The 20,528-nt window shown below is 46.4% G+C and overlaps 1 protein-coding gene across 9 annotated transcripts in view; it reads right to left on the bottom strand.

Moving 5' to 3' along the window:
• The window catches only part of ZNF532 (zinc finger protein 532), a 108,740-nt gene that overhangs the window by 55,307 nt on the left and 32,905 nt on the right, over positions 1-20,528 (bottom strand). For all 9 annotated transcript variants that reach the window (XM_060310260.1, XM_060310262.1, XM_060310263.1 and 6 more), the window contains one exon: positions 1,462-3,824. In XM_060310260.1, the coding sequence (XP_060166243.1) occupies positions 1,462-3,807 (2,346 nt within the window). In that variant the 5' untranslated portion in view covers positions 3,808-3,824. The remainder of the gene's footprint in view (positions 1-1,461; positions 3,825-20,528) is intronic.

Raw genomic sequence — 20,528 nt, 5'->3', positions numbered from 1 at the left:
GACATCCAACGTTCTCGATGCAAGAATGTTCTCGAAACTCTTTATCGCCTCCATTTCCACTCAACTGAATGTCCACAGGAAAAGTCACTGAGGTATTCTTGATCTTTTGTTCCCCAAACTTAAATCCTACAAAGAACTTGACTCAGCAGTTGCCCTTGGGGAGCTGATCACGGTGACAGTACCAGACGTCTGAACCACAGCATAAAGCTCCTCGTCACAAGACAGCGGAGGCAAGTAAGGGAAAGATCAGTTTACCACTGGGGCTTCCAAAACAGAAGTTTGAGCCAGGGTATATATCAGCTCAAACCAGCGCCCCTTCCAATATCACACGTTTCCTGGTTTGCACAATAAATCATATGGTCTCTCTAGCTTGAATTAGTTTCACTCAACATGCCCAGTTACTTCCATATATCTGTAAAACACATTTATCTACTGCCCAGAAGTTGCCTCATGGAGAGAAGCAAATGGTAGAGATAAAACCGCCGACTGACGCGCACTGTGAAATACATCTCACCAACACCAACCTACACATCACCACAAAAAAACAAACCAAAAATGCCACAAACAAGGGATTTCCCTGGTGGCACAGTGGTTAAGAATCCACCTGCCAAGGCAGGGGACAGGGGTTCAATCCCTGGTTCGGGAAGATCCCACATGCCACAGAGCAACTAAGCCCATGCGCCACCACTACTGAGCCTGCGCCCTAGAGCCCATGCGCCACAACTACTGAGCCCACGCACCGCAACTACTGAAGCCCGCACACTCTAGGGCCCGTGCTCCGCAACGAGAGAAGCCACCGCAACGAAGAACCAACGTAGCCCAAAAAAGAAAAAAAAAAAAAAAATGCCACAAACAAACTCAAAGGTATTCTATTTAAATGGATGGGTTTTCCGTTAGAAGGTTAAATTCACTGCAGTGGAGAATATTACTGAATATACCAGACCACCACCTTAAGTAAGCAGGCATGCCTGAAAAGTGGGTATCAACTGGGTGTGTTTAACTGTAAAAGACAATAATTATAAACAACAACAGGAAATTTTTAAATCCCACAACGGTCGCTAATAAATGACTCAGGAACGCTGGTGACGTAGCCTGACTTGAACACTTAATCCAAAGGGTCTATACTATCACTCACTAGAGCTCAGACTTCCGACGTAAATTCCAATCACCCAACAATTAAGAACTCCTTTACTTACCCCACATCTAAGGTGCCATGACCCAACTAGTACACAGCTTCTGTCTAAAACAGTCATCTTCAAAAACACTGATTTTTAAATAAGATTCATATTTCAACACTGCTTTATGCAAACAATCCTCTCTCACATGTGAGTGTGTACACAAACAGACACACACATCCCCCCATTGAACTGAGCTCCCGCCCCTAAAATCCACGGGCACGGTATAGAGCACTCATGTTTACAGACTCGTCACCGAAATACCAAAATGTAAATGATACTCTACTTGTCCACTTGTATCTGCAGCCTGCTGGAAATGAGTGGCCAGCGACGTCTCATCCTGGAAAACTTCATTACACTCCAAACATTTCAGACTATGCCTACAGAGCTTGGATGGGTCTTCATCCAGAGGCATAGCTGGAATGATGGGTGTGCTGGAAGGGGCTGATATGACTGTCCCGGTTATGCCAGACTGAATTTTTGTTACAGTGTGTGTGCCGGCTCCCGAGGAGCTCGGGAGGGCGGAAGATGAAGCAGGAGTATTGCTTGATGGAGAAACAATCATCTGATCTGCTGGGACTGGCTTCAAGATCAAGTGTGAACACTGCATCACCACTCCCTTCTCCTTGTGCCCGCGGGCATGGGACAGGAGACTGCACTTGTTGTAAAAAACGAGGTTCTTGGTGCAGTGGTTGCACGTTACTTCGATGCGCACGCTGCGCCTGTCGTAGTGTTGGGTCAGGCTCTTCTCAAGGGCGAAAGAGTCCCCACACTCCAAGCACTTGTAGCCGCGGGTCGGTAACGTGATGCCCGCGTTTGCAGGAGGACTAAGGTTGGGGATGTAAACTGGGACTGGGTTGACGCTGCTCAGCACCTTGTTGAAAGCTTCCACCACAGAACTCTGCAGGGAGGACACCACCTGGACCCGCGACACCTTCTTGGGTGGCTGTGAGGCCGCGGCACTGATTATTGCCTGCTTTATTTGCTGCTGAGGTTTGGTGAGCACCTGGCGGAGCTCGGAGGTGGCCTGGGCGCCCTGAGGCAGAAGGTTAAGGTTGGCAAGGTGCACAGTCTTTGGCACGAGTTTGGCATTGGCCAAGCTGGAGGCCGGCACCACGACGGTCTGCTGCTGGATGGCGTTGGCAGCTTTAATGATGGCACTGCTGGCGCTCTGCACGGAAGCAGCAGATATGACCGTGGCTTTGACCGTCGTGTTGTTGGCGAGCTTCAAATTAATGACTTGAGACCCGGCCGTCTTCACGGCCGACACCGGGAGGAAGGCAGTCGCCACAGGCTTGATGGTGACCTGTTTGGGGGTCAGCTCGGCGGGGGCCACCGCGTTGGTAACGACCGCCGATTGCAGAGGCGCCCTGGGCGGGGAGGAAAGGACGGCGGCCGAGGTCGGAGACGACAGCAGCGACGTCACGGACGCCACCATGGACCCCGTCTGCTCAGAAGGCTTTTTTCCGGCATCGAGATCGACTTCAGGCAACACCCTCGTCACTGTTCTCTTGATTTCCCCAGAAGACGTCTTGATGGTTTTTATGCGGACTTTGGGAATTGCTGGTGTTGACCCTGCAGGAGAGGATGGCGATCCCTTGCTACTGTTCTCACTGGAAATGCTCCTGGGACTATCCGGCTGCTTAAGGGATGCTTTCTTCGTCCCATCGATGAGACTCTGGGATTCCGGAGACTTTTCAATGGCTCTAGGGCTATCGTTTACTTCTTTTGGTAACGGAGAGGCCTCCCGGGAGTTGGTCACTGGTTCTTTAGAGGAGTCCGAAGCGGCCTTTTTAGCACTAAGAGCCGCAATTGCAGCGATGCAGGAAGAGAGCTTGGAGGATGGCTTGGTCCTCGAGGGCACCACACCGCCGAGGGAGGCGTCATTCTTCTCCGAGCTCAGCTTGCCCTCGGGGACCCTGTTTTCAAGCACCTTTTCAGAGTTTTCCTTCAGTTTATCCTCCATTTTTCTGACTTTGAAAGGTTCATAAACACTCAGGTTTATAGAATTTGTTTCCGTTTCTCTCTTGACAACTTTGTTTTTCTCTAGGTTGCCTGGCGTAGAGATGCCAGTTTTGCTTAAGCCTTCTCCCCCGAGTGCCTTCAGTTTGTCATAGTCCTGCTGGGGAACCGACCCTGTCAACACATTCGATCTGAAACCGGAGCGCATGTCCTCTTTGTCCGGGGGGTCGTCCACCTCTATCTTCTCATCGTCGTCAAACTCTTCAGCACTGGAGATGGGGCTGAACTGGCTGAAAGCGGAGTCTTTTAAAGTCACCTCTGAGGTAGGCACGTCTCCTTTCAAGGACTTCGATCCATCTTTACTGTAAGTGTCCAGAGAGGACGCCGAGAGAAACCCGTTGTGCAGGCCGTTGCCGGTGGGATTGTGGCCGTCCTTCTCTGCGCCCTCGGAGGAGTCGATGTTCCGCACATTCTTCACAATAACACTGACGCCGACGTCGGAGGAGGACGGCGTGTGGGAGTCGTCGTCCACGTGGGCGTTCTGCTTGATGTGGCCTTCCTGGTCGTCGTGTCCAGACTCAATAGCTGCTTTGGGATCGACCATATCTGGGATGTCAAATGCTGCCAGGAGGTCATCAAAGTCTGGGGTCTTCATATCCCCCATGGTCATGAATTTGATCAGATGTTCTGTTAAACGAACAGAAAATAATTCCATCAGCAATGAACATGCAGATAAACACCCCTATGGGACTTACACGAACAGTGATGATTATCATGAAAGAGCGAGTTGCCAACTGTACTTATTATAATGTCAGGACATTAAGCCAAAGTAAACAAGCATCTGGAAAACAGGTATAAAGCCCTGACGATTACAGCTTTGAAGTAATTCCTCCAAAAGGCCGTGCAGCACTGCCAGCGTGGAGCCTCTCTAACAAGCTGATGAAAACTATTATAGCACGAAGAGCAGGTTCTGGTGTTAATGACTAGAAAATGTTATTTATCATTGGATTCACCTCACCATTTTCACAAAAAACTACTTCCAAACATATCTTGATCTTGACAGCATTTAATTCTACTGGCAAAACTATTGCTAACACAGTCACCGTCAGATTTGGGGTATCACATGAAAAGCAATAGATTACAGGCAAAACCCCAATTACAGATTTCAATTCATCCACAGAAGTGAGCATCCCAACCCAGCACAGGCCGTCTACTGCTGATAAAAGTTTCAAAAATCCCCCAGGAGCTCATTCCATCACGTTTTACTTAATCTTAATTCCCTCCATTATGTTAGGGAAAAAAAACACTCTCCAGGCAGAAAAGTGCAGTGTCCCTTCCATCTCCCTCCCCAGTCCAGTGGTTTCGCTAGTTAAGGGAATGCACAGCTGTTTCCTAATCAATACTCAGCCAACACAGTCTTGCAAATGGCTGTGGCAGCTGAGAAAGGCCTTCCACGAAATTACTCCCAGCACGTTGACAACATGGACCCAAGTACGTGACAGAGCCCGGGGGAGGAAGGCCCTCTCTTTGGCAGCCAGGCTAGATCAGGGTGGACAACAGTCTATGAAGAAGTGCTTTCATTGGGGCTTCCCTGGTGGCGCAGGGGTTGAGAGTCCGCCTGCCAATGCAGGGGACACGGATTCGTGCCCCGGTCCGGGAAGATCCCACGTGCCGCGGAGCAGCTGGGCCCGTGAGCCATGGCCGCTGAGCCTGTGCGTCTGGAGCCTGTGCTCCGCAACGGGAGAGGCTGCAACAGTGAGAGGCCCGTGTACCGCAGGAAAAAAAAAAAAAAAGAAGAAGAAGTGCTTGCATTAATGTGCACGAAGCCCTGGATGGTAGAAGGATGGAGAGTTTTAGGAAAATGGACAGTCACAGCCGTTACTAAAGATGAAGGATATATAAATACACAGACTGCTTGGGGTCTTTACAAGGGGCCCTTCCACTGTAGGGGAGCTCTTCCTCCTCCCTGAACCCCCAGAGCACTCCATCTTAGGATTCGATTATGCTCTGTATGTATTAAAGTGTGTGTGTACTTGTCTCTTCTTACCCACTGGCCTGGTCAGCTGCCTGAAGACAGGCAACGTCCCACTTGCCTTTGCACCATAAATGCCAAATAACCAACAGGACACAAGTCAGGGACCACAACACAGGACTTACAATAAGAACAGGCCTTGACCCTGCTCTGCAGACAACTCACTGCCTCTGAGACCCTCAGGAAGTAAGGGGATCTCTCTGGGCCTGTTCCTTCCTTCTGCCATGGAGGCCAGCAGCCAGGAAGAGAAGGAAAGGGAAGAGGATGAATGAAAAAGTGGAAAGGGAAGGAGAGGGAGAGAAAGAAAGCAAAGGAGAAGAAGGGAAGAAGAGAGGGGAATCAAGAAACAATCAATGTCGGAAGAAACAAGGATCACAGCTGATCTCAGGCAACTTTCAATGGAAGAATCGGCCTAAGTGATTTGTAGACACCTAGACTCTTTCCTTGTCAATATTTACTACATCATTCCTCCTTTAAGTCTGCTTTAAATCACTGAGAAGTTGTCTTTCATATTTTACGAAAGTATTTAATGATTTTTTTCTTGTACTATCTGTAAAAAATCATGCATTCCTAATAAAAATAACTATAAGAGGATCACAGTAGGATTTCTACTCAGGCAACAATAAACATACCCGTGAAAATTCACATTAACCATAAATCCATCATCAGCTGCTAAGACACCCTCAGCATATTCACCCACTCTGGGACACACCCAAATACTTCAAAGAATTTCGTTGGGAAAAACTACTGTTGAAGATGAAACAAACACTTATGGTTCAATAGGAGCTGAAGAATAAATCACTTTCCAGGGCTTCCCTGGTGGCACAGTGGTTAAGAATCCGCCTGCCAATGCAGGGGACACGGGTTCAAGCCCTGGTCCAGGAAGATCCCACATGCCACGGAGCAACTAAGCCCGTGTGCCACAACTACTGAGCCTGCGCTCTAGAGCCTGCTAGCCACAACTACTGAGCCCACGTGCCACAACTACTGAAGCCCGTGAGCCTAGAGCCCGTGCTCCGCAACAAGAGAAGCCACCACGATGAGAAGCCCACGCACCACAATGAAGAGTAGCCTCCACTCACAACTAGAGAAAGCCTGAGTGCAACAACGAAGACCCAAAGCAGCCAAAAATAAATAAATTTTTTTAAAGTGCATTAATAAAGAGAGAAAGCAACAGAAATTATCATAAATAAAAGAATAAATCACTTTCCATGCACTTATGTCTCAGAAGTCACATGTACTTTTCTCTAGATGGTTTGCTTGGCCTAGAGAGAACACTCTGGGCCACTTTTCTCCCAGATGGGTGCCTGCGGGACCAGACAGGGAATAATGCACCCCCGGCATCAAAGTACAACACTTCTAAGCATATGATGACATGAAAACATCTATATGAAGTCAAATCTAGCGAGAAAGTTTGATATTATGATTTTCTTTTTTAAATGAAGCTGAACTGTAAAATGTGGGCAATGAAAAATCCATCTGTCAGACAATATACCCACTTAAGAGTCCACCCACTTAGGAATAATCCCTGAATGTCACCGTGTTATTTATTTATTTAATTTATTTATTTTTGACTGCGCTGGGTCTTCATTTCTGAGCGTGGGCTTTCTCTAGTTACGGCGAGCGGGGGCTACTCTTCGTTGCAGTGTGTGGGCTTCTCATTGCAGTGGCTTCTCTTGTTGCGGAGCACGGGCTCTAGGCGCGCGGGCTTCAGTAGTTGCGGCTCGCGGGCTTAGTTGCTCCATGGCAAGTGAGATCTTCCCAGACCGGGGATCAAACCTGTGTCCCCTGCACTGGCAGGCGGATTCTTAACCACTGCGCCACCAGGGAAGTCCCTCACCAGCTTTATTTTTAAGCATCATACTGCCTTCATAAATTGAATACTCACAATAAAACCACCATGAGCGAAGCGTCCCTATGATCTATCTTTACCAGCCATGATGATCCAAGTCTGTAGACCACTTTTTAGAGAATTCAAAACATAGACTCATGAACCACCCCCAATACCCCACTGGAGTCGAATGGGCCTGAAAGGTGGTTTTTTAATGCCACCACTTATCCAAAGCTGGGATCCAGCCTCTGGATGTCCCCAGTGGTGGCCGGGCTCTGCCCAAATCCCTCAACCCTTTCTTTACAGCTACATGGGATTTATGTCATTTGCCCTCTCCTTATGATTTTGGTGAGCAAAAGACGTCATCCAGTTTCACACCATTCATCCTAGAGGGCAGTCGGTTCAGGAACAAAAAGAACATAACAGAAAATTCAAATACTCAGTGGGTGGGAGGCCCAGAACACACAACCACAAGAAATGATAAAAGGGTCACCACGTGAAACACAACTTGCTAAGCGACTGGCAGTTCACACTGGCAGTGCAGCTGGCAGGCATTCTGATGAATACTTGGAAGATTAATACATGATTCGTACCATCTCCCTCCTGTTTACACACAACAGGGACCTGCCTGCTTTATGGACACACAGGTGCTCACATATGGCGGCGACAGCAGCAGCATTAAATCTTATCGTCAATGGTAGGATGTCGCCCACCACACTGCCGTTATCTTTTCCTATCTGCATAAATAAAGCAGAGTGAAGGCTTAGAAAACCCCAGAGAGGAACTTCCACGTCTGCAAGCCCCCCAAGGAGTCCAGAAGACACTCCTGATGCAGGAACAACTTTTTCTGTGGACATCTAGGCATACCTGCCCCCACCCCCCCTTCCTCCTAACGCCTAAGATGTACACACTTTCTCTTTAGGGAAGAAGATAAACCCAGATGAACTCTTTGGGGTGAAGTACTGGGACACTGTGGAGAGGTAAGAGTGAATTAGCAGCAGTTTAAAAACATATGAGTCAGCTCTCCTAGTTCACCTGAAAGAATAAGGTGAAAATGCACAGCGGGCATAACAGGCCAAGTGCAGCGGCTGCTGAAAGCACATCGCATTGTCTGAAACCCAAGACCATAGTGGCGGTGAGTTCACCTCTCCCGGGCTGTATAATCAATGTAATAAACACCGCTGTCTGTAACTTCACACTTCTTTTTTGGTTTATAGAAATGTTTGTCATGCCCACAATCACACCGTCCTATTACTACCCTCACCCTTCCCACATTCTGGAAGGCAAGAGTGAATTTACCACTTGGGGGGAAAAATGCTTAACTCCTGCTTCATTTCTCCGTTCTATCAAGTACAGAGAGAAATGTTTATGTTTGAAAGTTTTCTTTACTTTTGTTCACCCCAATTCCTAAGTACTGTTTTAAAAATAGATTCTTCTGCTTAAAAACATTACAAAGATAAATCTCAGTCTTCTCGTTTAAAAGATAAGATAAAAAGATCTCATTTTAGCTTCCCTTTCCCTCAACAGCTTGACTTTCAAACAGAATTAGTTTTAGTTATTGCAACAATGTCTTTCATCTCATTTAAACCCTGTAAAATACAGCTTCCTTCAAAGGCACTAACAGTCTTTTAATTTAAAACTAAACCCCCTATAAATAACGTATAATTCACTAACAGCATTTGTGCTTGATGTATAAAAGTCCTTTCACCTTGAAAATGTCTGGGGGGGGGAATGCTAGGCCTGTTTATAAAAAAAGAAAATCAAAGAACTCAAGTCTGTCACATGGTCACTCTATTCCCTCCTATGACACAGACAAAACACTTCCTTTCCTACCAAAGTCTCTTAAAATTATAGTAAGCTATTTCATCTTTGTTGGTAAAAGTCAAAAGTTATCAAATCAAAAGAAAAACTTACGAAAAACCCATTCACCCCTTAATCATACTTCTTACACTTTGCAATAAGAAACTGTTCTTCATGAAGGCACTTGTCAATTTCCAACTAGAGGATGATGGCACAGAAGCTCCCAGTCATAAAGTAACCACTGAACCCAACTGCAAATAATCCCCAGATACACGCCTGCAAAATGAATACGCAAAGGTCAATGTGACCGGTGACAACACATCGGCTTCCCCATGTAAATGGAGAAACTAACATTTTCTTTAATGAAAATCAATAAACGCTAAGTCATAATAATCCTAAAGAAAAACAAATCCAAGTCTACAGATCGCCTCAACAGCATTACACAAACTTTTCAAAGAACAACTATGATAATCCAAGGTCTGTTATCCTTCTGGGGGACTGTATTTGTCACTGTTTTCTGGCACTTATCTGGCCACTGAAGCCCTTTTCGAAGAAGTAATTCAACAGATTAATGCATCTAACTCACATTTCTAACCTTCATTTCTTCAACTGTGCAATGTTCTTATGTGTGTTGATATTATGCAATGCTTCACATTCAGTTTGCTGCTCACAGAAAATGACTTAGCACCCTCAGGTTTCATGTCTTCAAAGAAATAAGCAGGGGGTTGGTTTCTCCCGGCCTCTACCTCCCAATCCCTGCCTTTCCCCTCATACTAGTACACACACACCCTTGGGCTCTTCCTTCTTCACCAATCCCTTTTCACCTTTAGCATTTTCAACGCCCTCCATCATGACATCTCTTCAACCACAAAAGAGAAAAAGACATCACATCTCTTTTTCCCCAACTGACCATTTCCTTCTCCCTCACTTCAATCTGAATTGCTTATCAGGGAAAAATATTTTCTCACTGCAATTCCATCCCCAACAGCAGGTTCAGTTACACAAATCTGCTTCATGCTTCTTTGCTCGCTCTTCCTAAACCAGCTGGGAAACGATGTCAGTTTTGTGGAGTTTAAAACAAAAAACAGAAACAAAACAAAACACCTGATGGGCTATGTCTCTGCCTCAGGGCTGCTCTCTAGGGAAGGGTGGGGGATGGACAACGAGACTGGGCCCCAAAAACTGGCAGACACTTAGGTCTCAAAAAAATAATAACTAAAAAAAATACACAAACACACACACACACGAATGGCTACGTGCGTATAGCTTTGAGGGAAAAAATAAGCAATAATAAATGGAGCTATGGAATCTCTTAAATACATGCTAGTTGAAGGCCCCATACAAGTGCCAAAACGCCAGAGAGAAGTGTTTATTTTATCTCCATCCTCCACATTCATCAGGCCCTGGGTGGATCTGGACGGTAAGCCAGGGCACCATGTAGGTCTGAGGCTCCTCTCCAGCCACTGGGAAGAAGTGTGACCCAGGACCACAGAGCGCCCAGCCCCTCTCAGCTTCCAGCACTGGCGGGCGTCCCCCCCACTCCCTGCACACCACCTGCTGAGGCCAGAAGAACTTCACTTTCTAAACAGCCCCCACCAGGTTAGCTGCCCACGTGTAAAAAGACAGTTTACACATAAGGTGAAAAGGAAAGAATATACGTTTTAATTCTGTATGAGTTAATAAGAAATTAGTAAAGGCAGCTGCTATTGTCCAGAATAGGTATCTTCTTGTTTCACTGAATCCTGATGGTATCAATATTGACATACAGATACTCTGGCCAAGGCCGTGTTTTCTTCTTCAGTTAATACCTAATATTCCTGACTTGAAAAACCACCGATGTGAAAGTTCAAACTGCTTCTGGAAACATAAACACAGAGGCACTGCATCAGGGCACAACCTTGGGAAAGACAAGAATATATCCAGCCCCTGCCCCTCCCTGCGGGTTATCCTTCACTTTTCCCTCAAGGCTACACCGATGAGCGCCTCCCCTTCCCTCCTCCACCCACCCTTCCTCCCACAGGAACAGAAGCAAATGGTCCCTACAAACCTCAGCCTCTTCCAGAAGCTTGACTCGCAGTCTTGGCCTACTCCTCGCATCACTCCCCCCAACTCCAAGCACTCACAGGTCACACGAAAGCTCTGCAGTAAAAAGCTCCTTTGCGTTTTCCACATGGTTCTGCAGCTGTCAAGGGTACCTCCAGAGAGGACTGCAGCAAATCCCCGCTCCTCGTGCCCCAGGCCGTCCTCTGTGTCACTCTGCCCCACCACCCTCTCTCTTCCTTCTCCTTAACTCCCACCCTGCCAGGGGACAGAGGCTGTTTTCTAACCTTGCCCCGGTACCTACTCCACACCTCCTTCTTTCCACAGTCAGCTGCGAAGACAACAGGCAGGACCCCTCCCCACGGTCCGCCTGCCCCTTCAGACCCTGCCTGGTCCGCACAGCTGGCCTTTCCCAGCTGGTCCTCACTGGGAGGTTGCTGCCCGGCTCCGGGGCTTTTGGCCACTCCTATTACCTCTACCTACTGGCTAAAGAGACGTCCCCCAGCCTCAACCTGGAGACCCTACCCTTGTGCTCTGTCCATGGGCACGCTGCCCTCACAGTCAAGTTCTCAGTCGTCGGGAGATCCTACACCGCCCAGCTCCTTCCCCACCCCTTTGCTACCCACTCGCCTGAAACCACCGTTAAGATCCAGGCTGTAGGGGGAAACGTGGAGGTGACAGAACTGTTCTGTACCACAACTGTGGGGCTGGATACACACGTCTATGTCTTTGTCAAGACCCAGAGAGTTTTACTGTGTGTAAACAAAAAATAAAAGCAATCAGGAATGAGGAGAGGCCCAAAATAAGAGACCAAGTGTAACAAAGAACTAACTATATCACAAGCAAATGACGTAACACCCGTGCTGAAGATGAAGAGACCGTACGGAGGAAAAGAACCCACCCAAGTAACTTTGGAAAACAAAACCTTGACTGTATACTGTAAGGTTACAGAGAAAGGGAACTGTACACAAATAGTGTCCTCCACTTAGTTGAAAACTGGTGAAATTTGAGTAAAGTCTATGGTCTAGTTAGCATTATACCAATGATAATTTTTTAGTTTTGATTAATATGTTATAATTATACAAGGTGGCTAGGGAAAATTGGGTAAAGGGCACCTGGAAATTCTTTGTATTATTTTTGCAATTTTTCTAGAAGCTAAAATTATTCCAAAATAAAAAGTTAAATGAAAATGCATGCGTTCATTTAATAGTGTATAGCTACTAAATGAAATAAAGCGAGTGCCTCACAGCTAGAAAACACTCCAAAAACGGTCCATTCCCATTCTTTGTTGCCTTGTGCTGGTCCTTGTTGCCTGTGTCCTTTCTTACTGCCGCTGCCTTTCAGCAGAATTTCATTTTCCAGCCATCTTGTCCTCTCGTGGACCCTGCAAGCACTGCTAGAAGCCCCTCGGGTTTCCCCTGACTCCCTGGCTCTTCCCCTCCTGGGTCCCGTCAGACTCTGTCACCTACCTTTGTCCAAAGGCAGCCTCGGCCACCCCTGTGGTCACAACAATCCCATATATTCACAGAACTCACACATTTCTACCTACAGCCCTAATTCTGCCTTCAGAGCCACCTTTCCAATTGCCAACTTTATATGCCACTTGACTCTCCCAACAGGAGGTCAAACTTACACTAAAGCCCTCCTTCGTTTTCCCTCCCAACCTGTCACCCGTCCAAGTCCTATCCACGTTGTCCATGACACTCACCTCCACTAGGAAAACAGTAAAAGCCCTTCACGTGCTGCACTTCACACACTGCGAAACACAGACCCCAGTTTTGAAGGACCTTACTAGGCTTTTCACAAATGCAGCACTGAAATACATAGAGTAAATGCTGAACTTTTCTACGCTGAACAGATTTCTTTCTGCAGGACAGCCTCTATTACGCAACAAATATTGTAAGTCTCCAAAAAGAGGGATGCTATAGTTCCAAAATTTTGATCTAACCACAGGTCATTTTTTCTGATCTGTGAACACAAATGCCAGAATGATTTCCCAGATGGCTGCACCAATTCTGTTGCTGCCACCATGCATTAGAGTTACTTTAAGCCCACCCTGCCCCCAACTTTATAAATATTTATGACACAAAATGATGACTTCTTATACAACTTCTACATTACTAGGAAGTTTAAACTTTTCCTAATATGGTTTGCTTACTAGCTGTAAAAGAAATATTTGTTCTGTGACTGATGAATGAATGCATGGAGGGAGATGATGAATTTCCTATTTACTTCTCTCTGCAGCTCCATGAAATCACTTACCGACCTACGTTCTTGTCACTTAATAAGCAAGAGCATACAAAAACCCATCCATACAGTTGCCTAAAATAAACTAGTTTCTATGGACAAACCCTGGTGAAGAGAATGAGCTTTAATGTCCCAGCGACAACACACAGACAGCGGGTGTGAGGCCCAATGTCCCTCCCAGCACTAACAATCCCTGTGCTCTCTCTGGCTTCTTTGTGTTGGAAAGTTTTCCACCTAAAAATGGAGATAACAGCATACACCCAACCCCAGGGCTGTGCTATTTAGATATCTAGAGGGAACTTTGTCATGATCAAATACACTACACAAAAAGCACAGAGAGCATAACATTCAAACACGGAGGGCAGGTGGTCAGACATTTTCAAGGCATGTTCCTACTCTTTTCATCCCACAACCAGACCAGAGACCTGCAACCACAGCCGGGAGACCCGTGTGGCTGACAGGTTCCTCGTCAGCGTTTGGATCTGAGCAAGAAAAGAAAGGAGCCTAAGTGGGCAGCACTCTCAGCAGGGGGGCTGGTACCAAGGGGCTAGGGGTCAAAGGTCAGGGGCTCACCCTGTCCAGCACAGAACCCACAGGCTGAGGCGTGAGCCTCAGTCGGGATCAGAATTAGAGGCTGAGGTGCAAATGACCCAGCAGGTCAGAACCAGGGGGGTGGACAAAGAGATGCTCAGACCAGAGGCGTGGGGCACCGCCCTCACTTGAGCTCCGCAGCGCCCAAAGGACAGCAGAACTATGGACTAGCAACTCCATGGTGGGCAAAGCTTCCCACGAGCAGCGGCAGCAAGCTCGGCAGCCACAGCTGAAAGGATTCTGGCTGCTCGGTGCCCTGCAGAAGACGTACTGTCCTCCAGATGCAGGGCAGGCCGGGGGTGAGACCTGCCTTCTCCAAATCCTCAGGACCCGCACGAGTAAGTTTTCCCCACGGGAGATCCAAGAATTTTATCAAGCTCTAAGTTTTGAGTCTCAGTTAGTAAAATAAAATAGAATAAAAAACTGATTAATAGGGCCTCCCTGGTGGCGCAGTGGTTGAAAGTCCGCCTGCCGATGCAGGGGACACGGGTTCGTGCCCCGGTCACGGAGGATCCCACATGCCGCGGAGCGGCTGGGCCCGTGAGCCATGGCCGCTGAGCCTGCGCGTCCGGAGCCTGTGCTCCGCAACGGGAGAGGCCACAACAGTGAGAGGCCCGCGTACCGCAAAAAAAAAAAAAAAAAAAAAAAAACTGATTAATAATTAATGTGATGTGGGGAACAGAAAAGAAAATGTGTATCTCTGTTTTGAGACAAGGAGTAAAGAAGAATATTCACTTCAGCTTACAGTCCCCCCTCACACTCAATAGCAAGACACATGCTCAGAAGGTTCTCAGGCAGGGTTTCCCAGGAAGGACAAATACAGAGAAGAAATTACATCCGGAAGATGTGAATTTTATATCATTCCAGTTGCCTACACTTTAATTAATCTTCATTTAACTATACTGCTACCCTTGGCATTCTCTACCATCTAAGCTGCACCTTAAATTGGGGAATGATAAATGCAAACCTCTAGCTCCCAGGTCCATTTTATTTCAGCTGCTTATTTTGCCTTCATAAAACCAAATGCACAAAATTTAATTTTAATAGGTTTTTAACTATCTCCCTAAGGTTCATGAATCTGTAAAATTCTTGTAAAAACTGTATTAAAAGACAAATCACAGACCAAAAATATCACCCAGCCAAATGCAATCTAAATTTGTAGCCAGATTCCTATGTAGTGTTGATACTAGAACACAAAACACGTTTTTAAAATATATAAAAGCAGCTTGATTGCCCATCCAAGGAATAATTTTGTATTGATCTAGGCTAAAATTCTGACAGCTATAAAAACCAGATCTGGGGACTTCCTTGGTGGTGCAGTGATGAAGAATCTGCCTGCCAATGCAGGCGGCATGGGTTCGAGCCCTGGTCCAGGAAGATCCCACATGCAGCAGAGCAACTAAGCCCATGGCCACAAATACTAAGCCTGCGCTCTAGAGCCCGTGAGCCACAACTACTGAGCCCGTGTGCCACAACTACTGAAGCCCGCGCACCTAGAGCCTGTGCTCCACGACAAAAGAAGCCACCACAACGAGAAGCCCACGCACCGCAACGAAGAGTAGTCCCTGCTCGCCACAACTAGAGAAAGCCTGCACGCAGCAACGAAGACCCAACGCAGCCAAAAATTTTTAAATTGATTAATTAATTTAAAAAAAACAGATCTGGGCAACCATATGAAAAGATTTGACAGGAAAATGAAGAAATAAGTCATGTGAGGTGAACCCAGCACTGGGGCAGATGCCTGGCAAAGACCAAAAGTGAGGACAGCCAGCACCGAGACCTGGGTTTCTAACACTGCTCTCCACTAGAAAAAGAGACCAGCGCTCCTTGAAGAAATGGCCAATTCCAGCACTGGGCAGGAAATGCACAAAATGAGCCTGGAGCATTCTGTAGTGCCAGAAATTAAGGAAGTGCTCCAAAACAAGACAAAAAGAAAGGAAACAAACTGCATTGAGAGGAGCATGTCAGAGGGACAGAGGTGAACTGAAAGAGTTCCCAACGGCTCAAGCTGTTACAACACAAGCAACAAATAAAGCAATACTGGGTTGTAACCTGAAATATAAAATAAACATCCATGAGTCCGCACTGATACAAATGATTGAATAAATGGGGAAAGGCAAACAAATCTGTGCAGAACTCCAAATAACTTAGGTAGATGCCCTACCCTTACGGAGGCGAAGAATAATCCCACTCCTTAAGTGACTCTCCTCCAAAGACGACGGTACGGAAAGGGGAGAGAAAAGAGTAACTCCATAGTGGAAAGGCCTCACCAAAACTATCTGAGCCAGGTGACGAAGGGCAACATCAACAGTGATAAGTCATATGGATAGTACGTCCCCTTGACGTGACAGAACAGCACGTTATCCCAGAAACACATCACACCCCAGCCTAACCACAGGGAAAACAGACAAATCCCAACTGAGGGACATTCTACAAAATTACCTGACCAGTCCTGCTCCAAACTATCAAGGTCACAAAAAACAAGGGAAGTCTGAGGAACCGTCACAGCAAGAGGAGTCTAAGGCGACATGGTGACTAAATGCAATGTGATCTCCTGGATGGGATCCTGGGACAGAAAAAGGACACTGGGTAAAAACTGAGGAAATCTAAATAAAGCATGGACTTTAGTTTTTGTTTAAAAAGTAAGACAGAGATAATGAATAGTTAAGAGAGTGGGGGAGTATTAAAATGCAAAGAAGGGAGCTGGGATGAGCAGAAGTTGGGTACTTCTATCCTTTTACTCCCAAAGAACGTTGGCGAATGGCATTATAAACAAGAAGTAATTCCTAAAATGTTTAAATAGCAGCTCTGCATATGTGGAGATTAATTTTCCATTTTATCCTCTTACCAATAAGCTGCCTCAAGGTCAGCCACTGAGTAATCAAAACAGCTTAGCAACTTTTAAACCTAAGTTTATTAGAAATAGAATTTCTAAAAGTTTGCATTCTCCATGCTTTCTTGCACACAAAATGATGGAGACCGACCGTTTGCTACTACAGGCAGCCCCAGCCTGTGGCCAGAGACGATAAACGATTTATTCGGTTTCTCTTTATGCCCAAGGTGGGCAGCTGGACTACTGAATCACTGACAGTTAGCCGTATAAAACAACAGCCTATGTGGGGACTTCCCTGGAGGTCCAGTGGTCAGGACTTCCACGGCAGGGGACACAGGTTCAATCCCTGGTTGGGGAACTAAGACCCCGCATGCCACGTGGCGCAGGCAAAAAAACAAACAGCCTGAAAAATAAGTCCCTCCTAGCAATTTGGTTATACAGGTCGCGTGGAAAGAAATGAATCATTTACCCCTCTTGTCATCCTTCAGGTGTCTTCTAACAAGGCCAGCCTTTCCTTTTTTACAATAACAGCATAACTGGGTTTTGCCATTTCAGAAGTTAACAGCTAAAACGGGAACTACTGTTTCCCTTTAAATAAATTATAAGCAGTATAAGTTCCCAACCAAATATTAAAATCCACACATACCACGAAGCCAATGTAATTAACAGCCCACATACAGGAAAGCAAAGCAAGGCACGCATTTCATTTTTTTAAACTGTGATAAAATTTACCATCTCAAATATATACATTTACTTTTTATATGAAATTTTTCTCTCTCACCAAGTCCTGTATCTTTTCCTTGGCAATGTTACATCCATGCTGAACATAATCCCTGTCACTCCTCTCACTGTGGACCATCCCATCTTACACCTAGAAAAACACAACACCCCGTTCTCTATGCTCTCATTCAGAATTGCCAGATTAATCTTTCTAAAACTACACTTTAATCCTATCTATCACTCCCTTCTATTAAAAATCCTTGAACCAGGGCTTCCCTGGTGGCGCAGTGGTTGAGAGTCCACCTGCCGATGCAGGGGACACGGGTTCGTGCCCCGGTCCGGGAGGATCCCACGTGCCGCGGAGCGGCTGGGCCCGTGAGCCATGGACACTGGGCCTGCGCGTCCGGAGCCTGTGCTCCGCAACAGGAGAGGCTACAACAGTGAGAGGCCCGCGTACCGCAATAAAAAAAAAAAAAAAGAAATCCTTGAATCACCTTCCAAATTAAGTCCAAATTCCTTGGCCTGACACCAAAGACCTTATCCAATCAGAGACCAACCACTGTTCTCCTTGGGTGGGGGGGTGGGACACACACACACACACACACACACACCTTTCCTCCTAGGGCCATGCTATTTCTTAACCTGGAATCTCTCTCTCTCTCTCACACACACACACACACACACAGACACACACACACACACCCCTCCATTAGCCAAGGATGAAGAACCCATTCCTCAGGTTTTTCTGAAGAAAGAGCCTTAATTTCCTCATCTTTCAAATGAGAACTAATAACAACTTCCATATCATAAGACTGCTGTATTTAAGAAAACAATATGTATGAAAAGAACCAAACACGTAGGCATTAAAATGCTATTTTCTTCCTCTTTGTCTCTTTGTTAGAATAAAACAAACTAGGGGGAAAGAAAGGAAAAATGAAGAAATGTTCTTGAGACAAGAAAATGAAGTAGTTTTGAGGTGATGATGGTCTGACTGGAGAAAAAGGAGGAGGAACATTCTTGGGTACTTACAGAACGATGCCCTGGCTCTTTATCACATCTCATTTCATTTCGAAACGCTGGTCCCTTTCCTAGTGTAGATGTGCCTCCAAGGCCTGCTCTCGGGATCACCCACTGGTGGGTCACCTGGAGTTCATACATTGAAAAGAATACCGTTTCCTCTTCAAGGGCAGCAAAAGGAAACCATAAACAAGACCAAAAGACAACCCTCAGAATGGGAGAAAATATTTGCAAATGAAGTAACCGACAAAGGATTAATCACCAAAATTTACAAGCAGCTCATGCAGCTCAATAACAAAAAAACAAACAACCCAATCCAAAAATGGCCAGAAGACCTAAATAGACATTTCTCCAAAGAAGATATACAGACTGCCAACAAACACATGAAAGAATGCTCAACATCATTAATCATTAGAGAAATGCAAATCAAAACTACAATGAGATATCATCTCACACCAGTCAGAATGGCCATCATCAAAAAATCTAGAAACAATAAATGCTGGAGAGGGTGTGGAGAAAAGGGAACACTCTTGCACTGCTGGTGGGAATGTGAATTGGTTCAGCCACTATGGAGAACAGTATGGAGGTTCCTTAAAAAGCTACAAATAGAACTACCATATGACCCAGCAATCCCACTACTGGGCATATACCCTGAGAAAACCGAAATTCAAAAAGAGTCATGTACCAAAATGTTCATTGCAGCTCTATTTACAATAGCCCGGAGATGGAAACAACCTAAGTGCCCATCATCGGATGAATGGATAAAGAAGATGTGGCACATATATACAATGGAATATTACTCAGCCATAAAAAGAAACGAAACTGAGCTATTTGTAATGAGGTGGATAGACCTAGAGTCTGTCATACAGAGTGAAGTAAGTCAGAAAGAAAAAGACAAATACCGTATGCTAACACATAGATATGGAATTTAAGAAAAAAAAATGTCATGAAGAACCTAGGGGTAAGACAGGAATAAAGACACAGACCTACTAGAGAATGGACTTGAGGATATGGGGAGGGGGAAGGGTGTGCTGTGACAGGGCGAGAGAGAGGCATGGACATATACACACTAACAAACGTAGTAAGGTAGATAGCTCGTTGGAAGCAGCCGCATGGCACAGGGAGATCAGCTCGGTGCTTTGTGACCACCTAGAGGGGAGGGATAGGGAGGGTAGGGGGGAGGGAGATGCTAGAGGGAAGAGATATGGGAACATATGTGTATGTATGGCTGATTCGTTTTGTTATGGAGCAGAAACTAACACACCATTGTAAAGCAATTATACTCCAATAAAGATGTAAAAAAAAAAAAAGGGCAGCAAAATTTCAACTCACAAAGCAACTCACTATGTCTCTGACTGCCCTATAACTCTCTCTCTTAATTCCGAAGCTCTGTCCTCCCAGTCGAGGATAACCAAGGACGAGCTGCGGTCTCACCTGCTCCCTGCCTAACCCTGGGCCAACCCACACCTCTGGACCATGTTCACACGCTGACTGACAGGTCACCAGAGCCCAGCTCAGACCAGGCCCCCCCCAGAGGGCTGAGCGCCAGCCTGAGCAGCCATAACACGCCATGGGCGGATGAACGCCATGCTGGGAGTCCAGCATCATGCCCCCAGCCAGGAGCCCCCATCCTAGAGAAGCAGTGTCCAAGTCCTAAACCAACACCAACAAGTCACTACACCAACAAAAGCTAGAGAAAAACAGGAATGCAGACCGGGCTTGGAGAAAAGTCAAAGCAATCGTGGGCTAAGTGCCCCCCATATTGTAGCAGCATCTACCTCGTAGCCACCTAATTCTCTGAAAGATGAGATCCCTTTCTTCAGGGAAAGAGGAAGGCAGGCAGTCTTGGAGGTGGGAAAGGAGAGGACCACAGCCTGGCAGGCTGTGAACGCAGTGCGTGAGGTACAGAACCTGCAGAGGAATCCTGGAGTCCAGAAGAGATGGGGGCAAGGCTCCCTGGCAGCTGCCCCAAGGAGAGGTTAGTATCCACTGTCAATCCCAAAGGCCATGAGAACTTGTGACCCTGTATTCATCACCATTTATAACAGGTGATGTTGTCTGTCTGTGTGTCTGTCTTCTCTACCTCACTGGCTCAGTCAGAGCTCAAAAGTCCATTTTCTAAAACTGCCCAAGGGCAGGTGTTGACTGACTAGTGAATGCACGAGAGTGAGAGCTGTTAAGTGACTGAAAGTAATACCCACTTTCCAAGCTCAGAGCCTCAACCTAGAAGGTACCTGGGGGCCTGGATTCAGAGGCTGACCTGCCAGCTCCAAGTCACCT

Source organism: Globicephala melas, chromosome 13 (genome assembly GCF_963455315.2).
Source record: "Globicephala melas chromosome 13, mGloMel1.2, whole genome shotgun sequence".
Taxonomy (NCBI): Eukaryota; Metazoa; Chordata; class Mammalia; order Artiodactyla; family Delphinidae; genus Globicephala; species Globicephala melas.
This window is presented reverse-complemented; position numbering and strand designations above follow the sequence as displayed.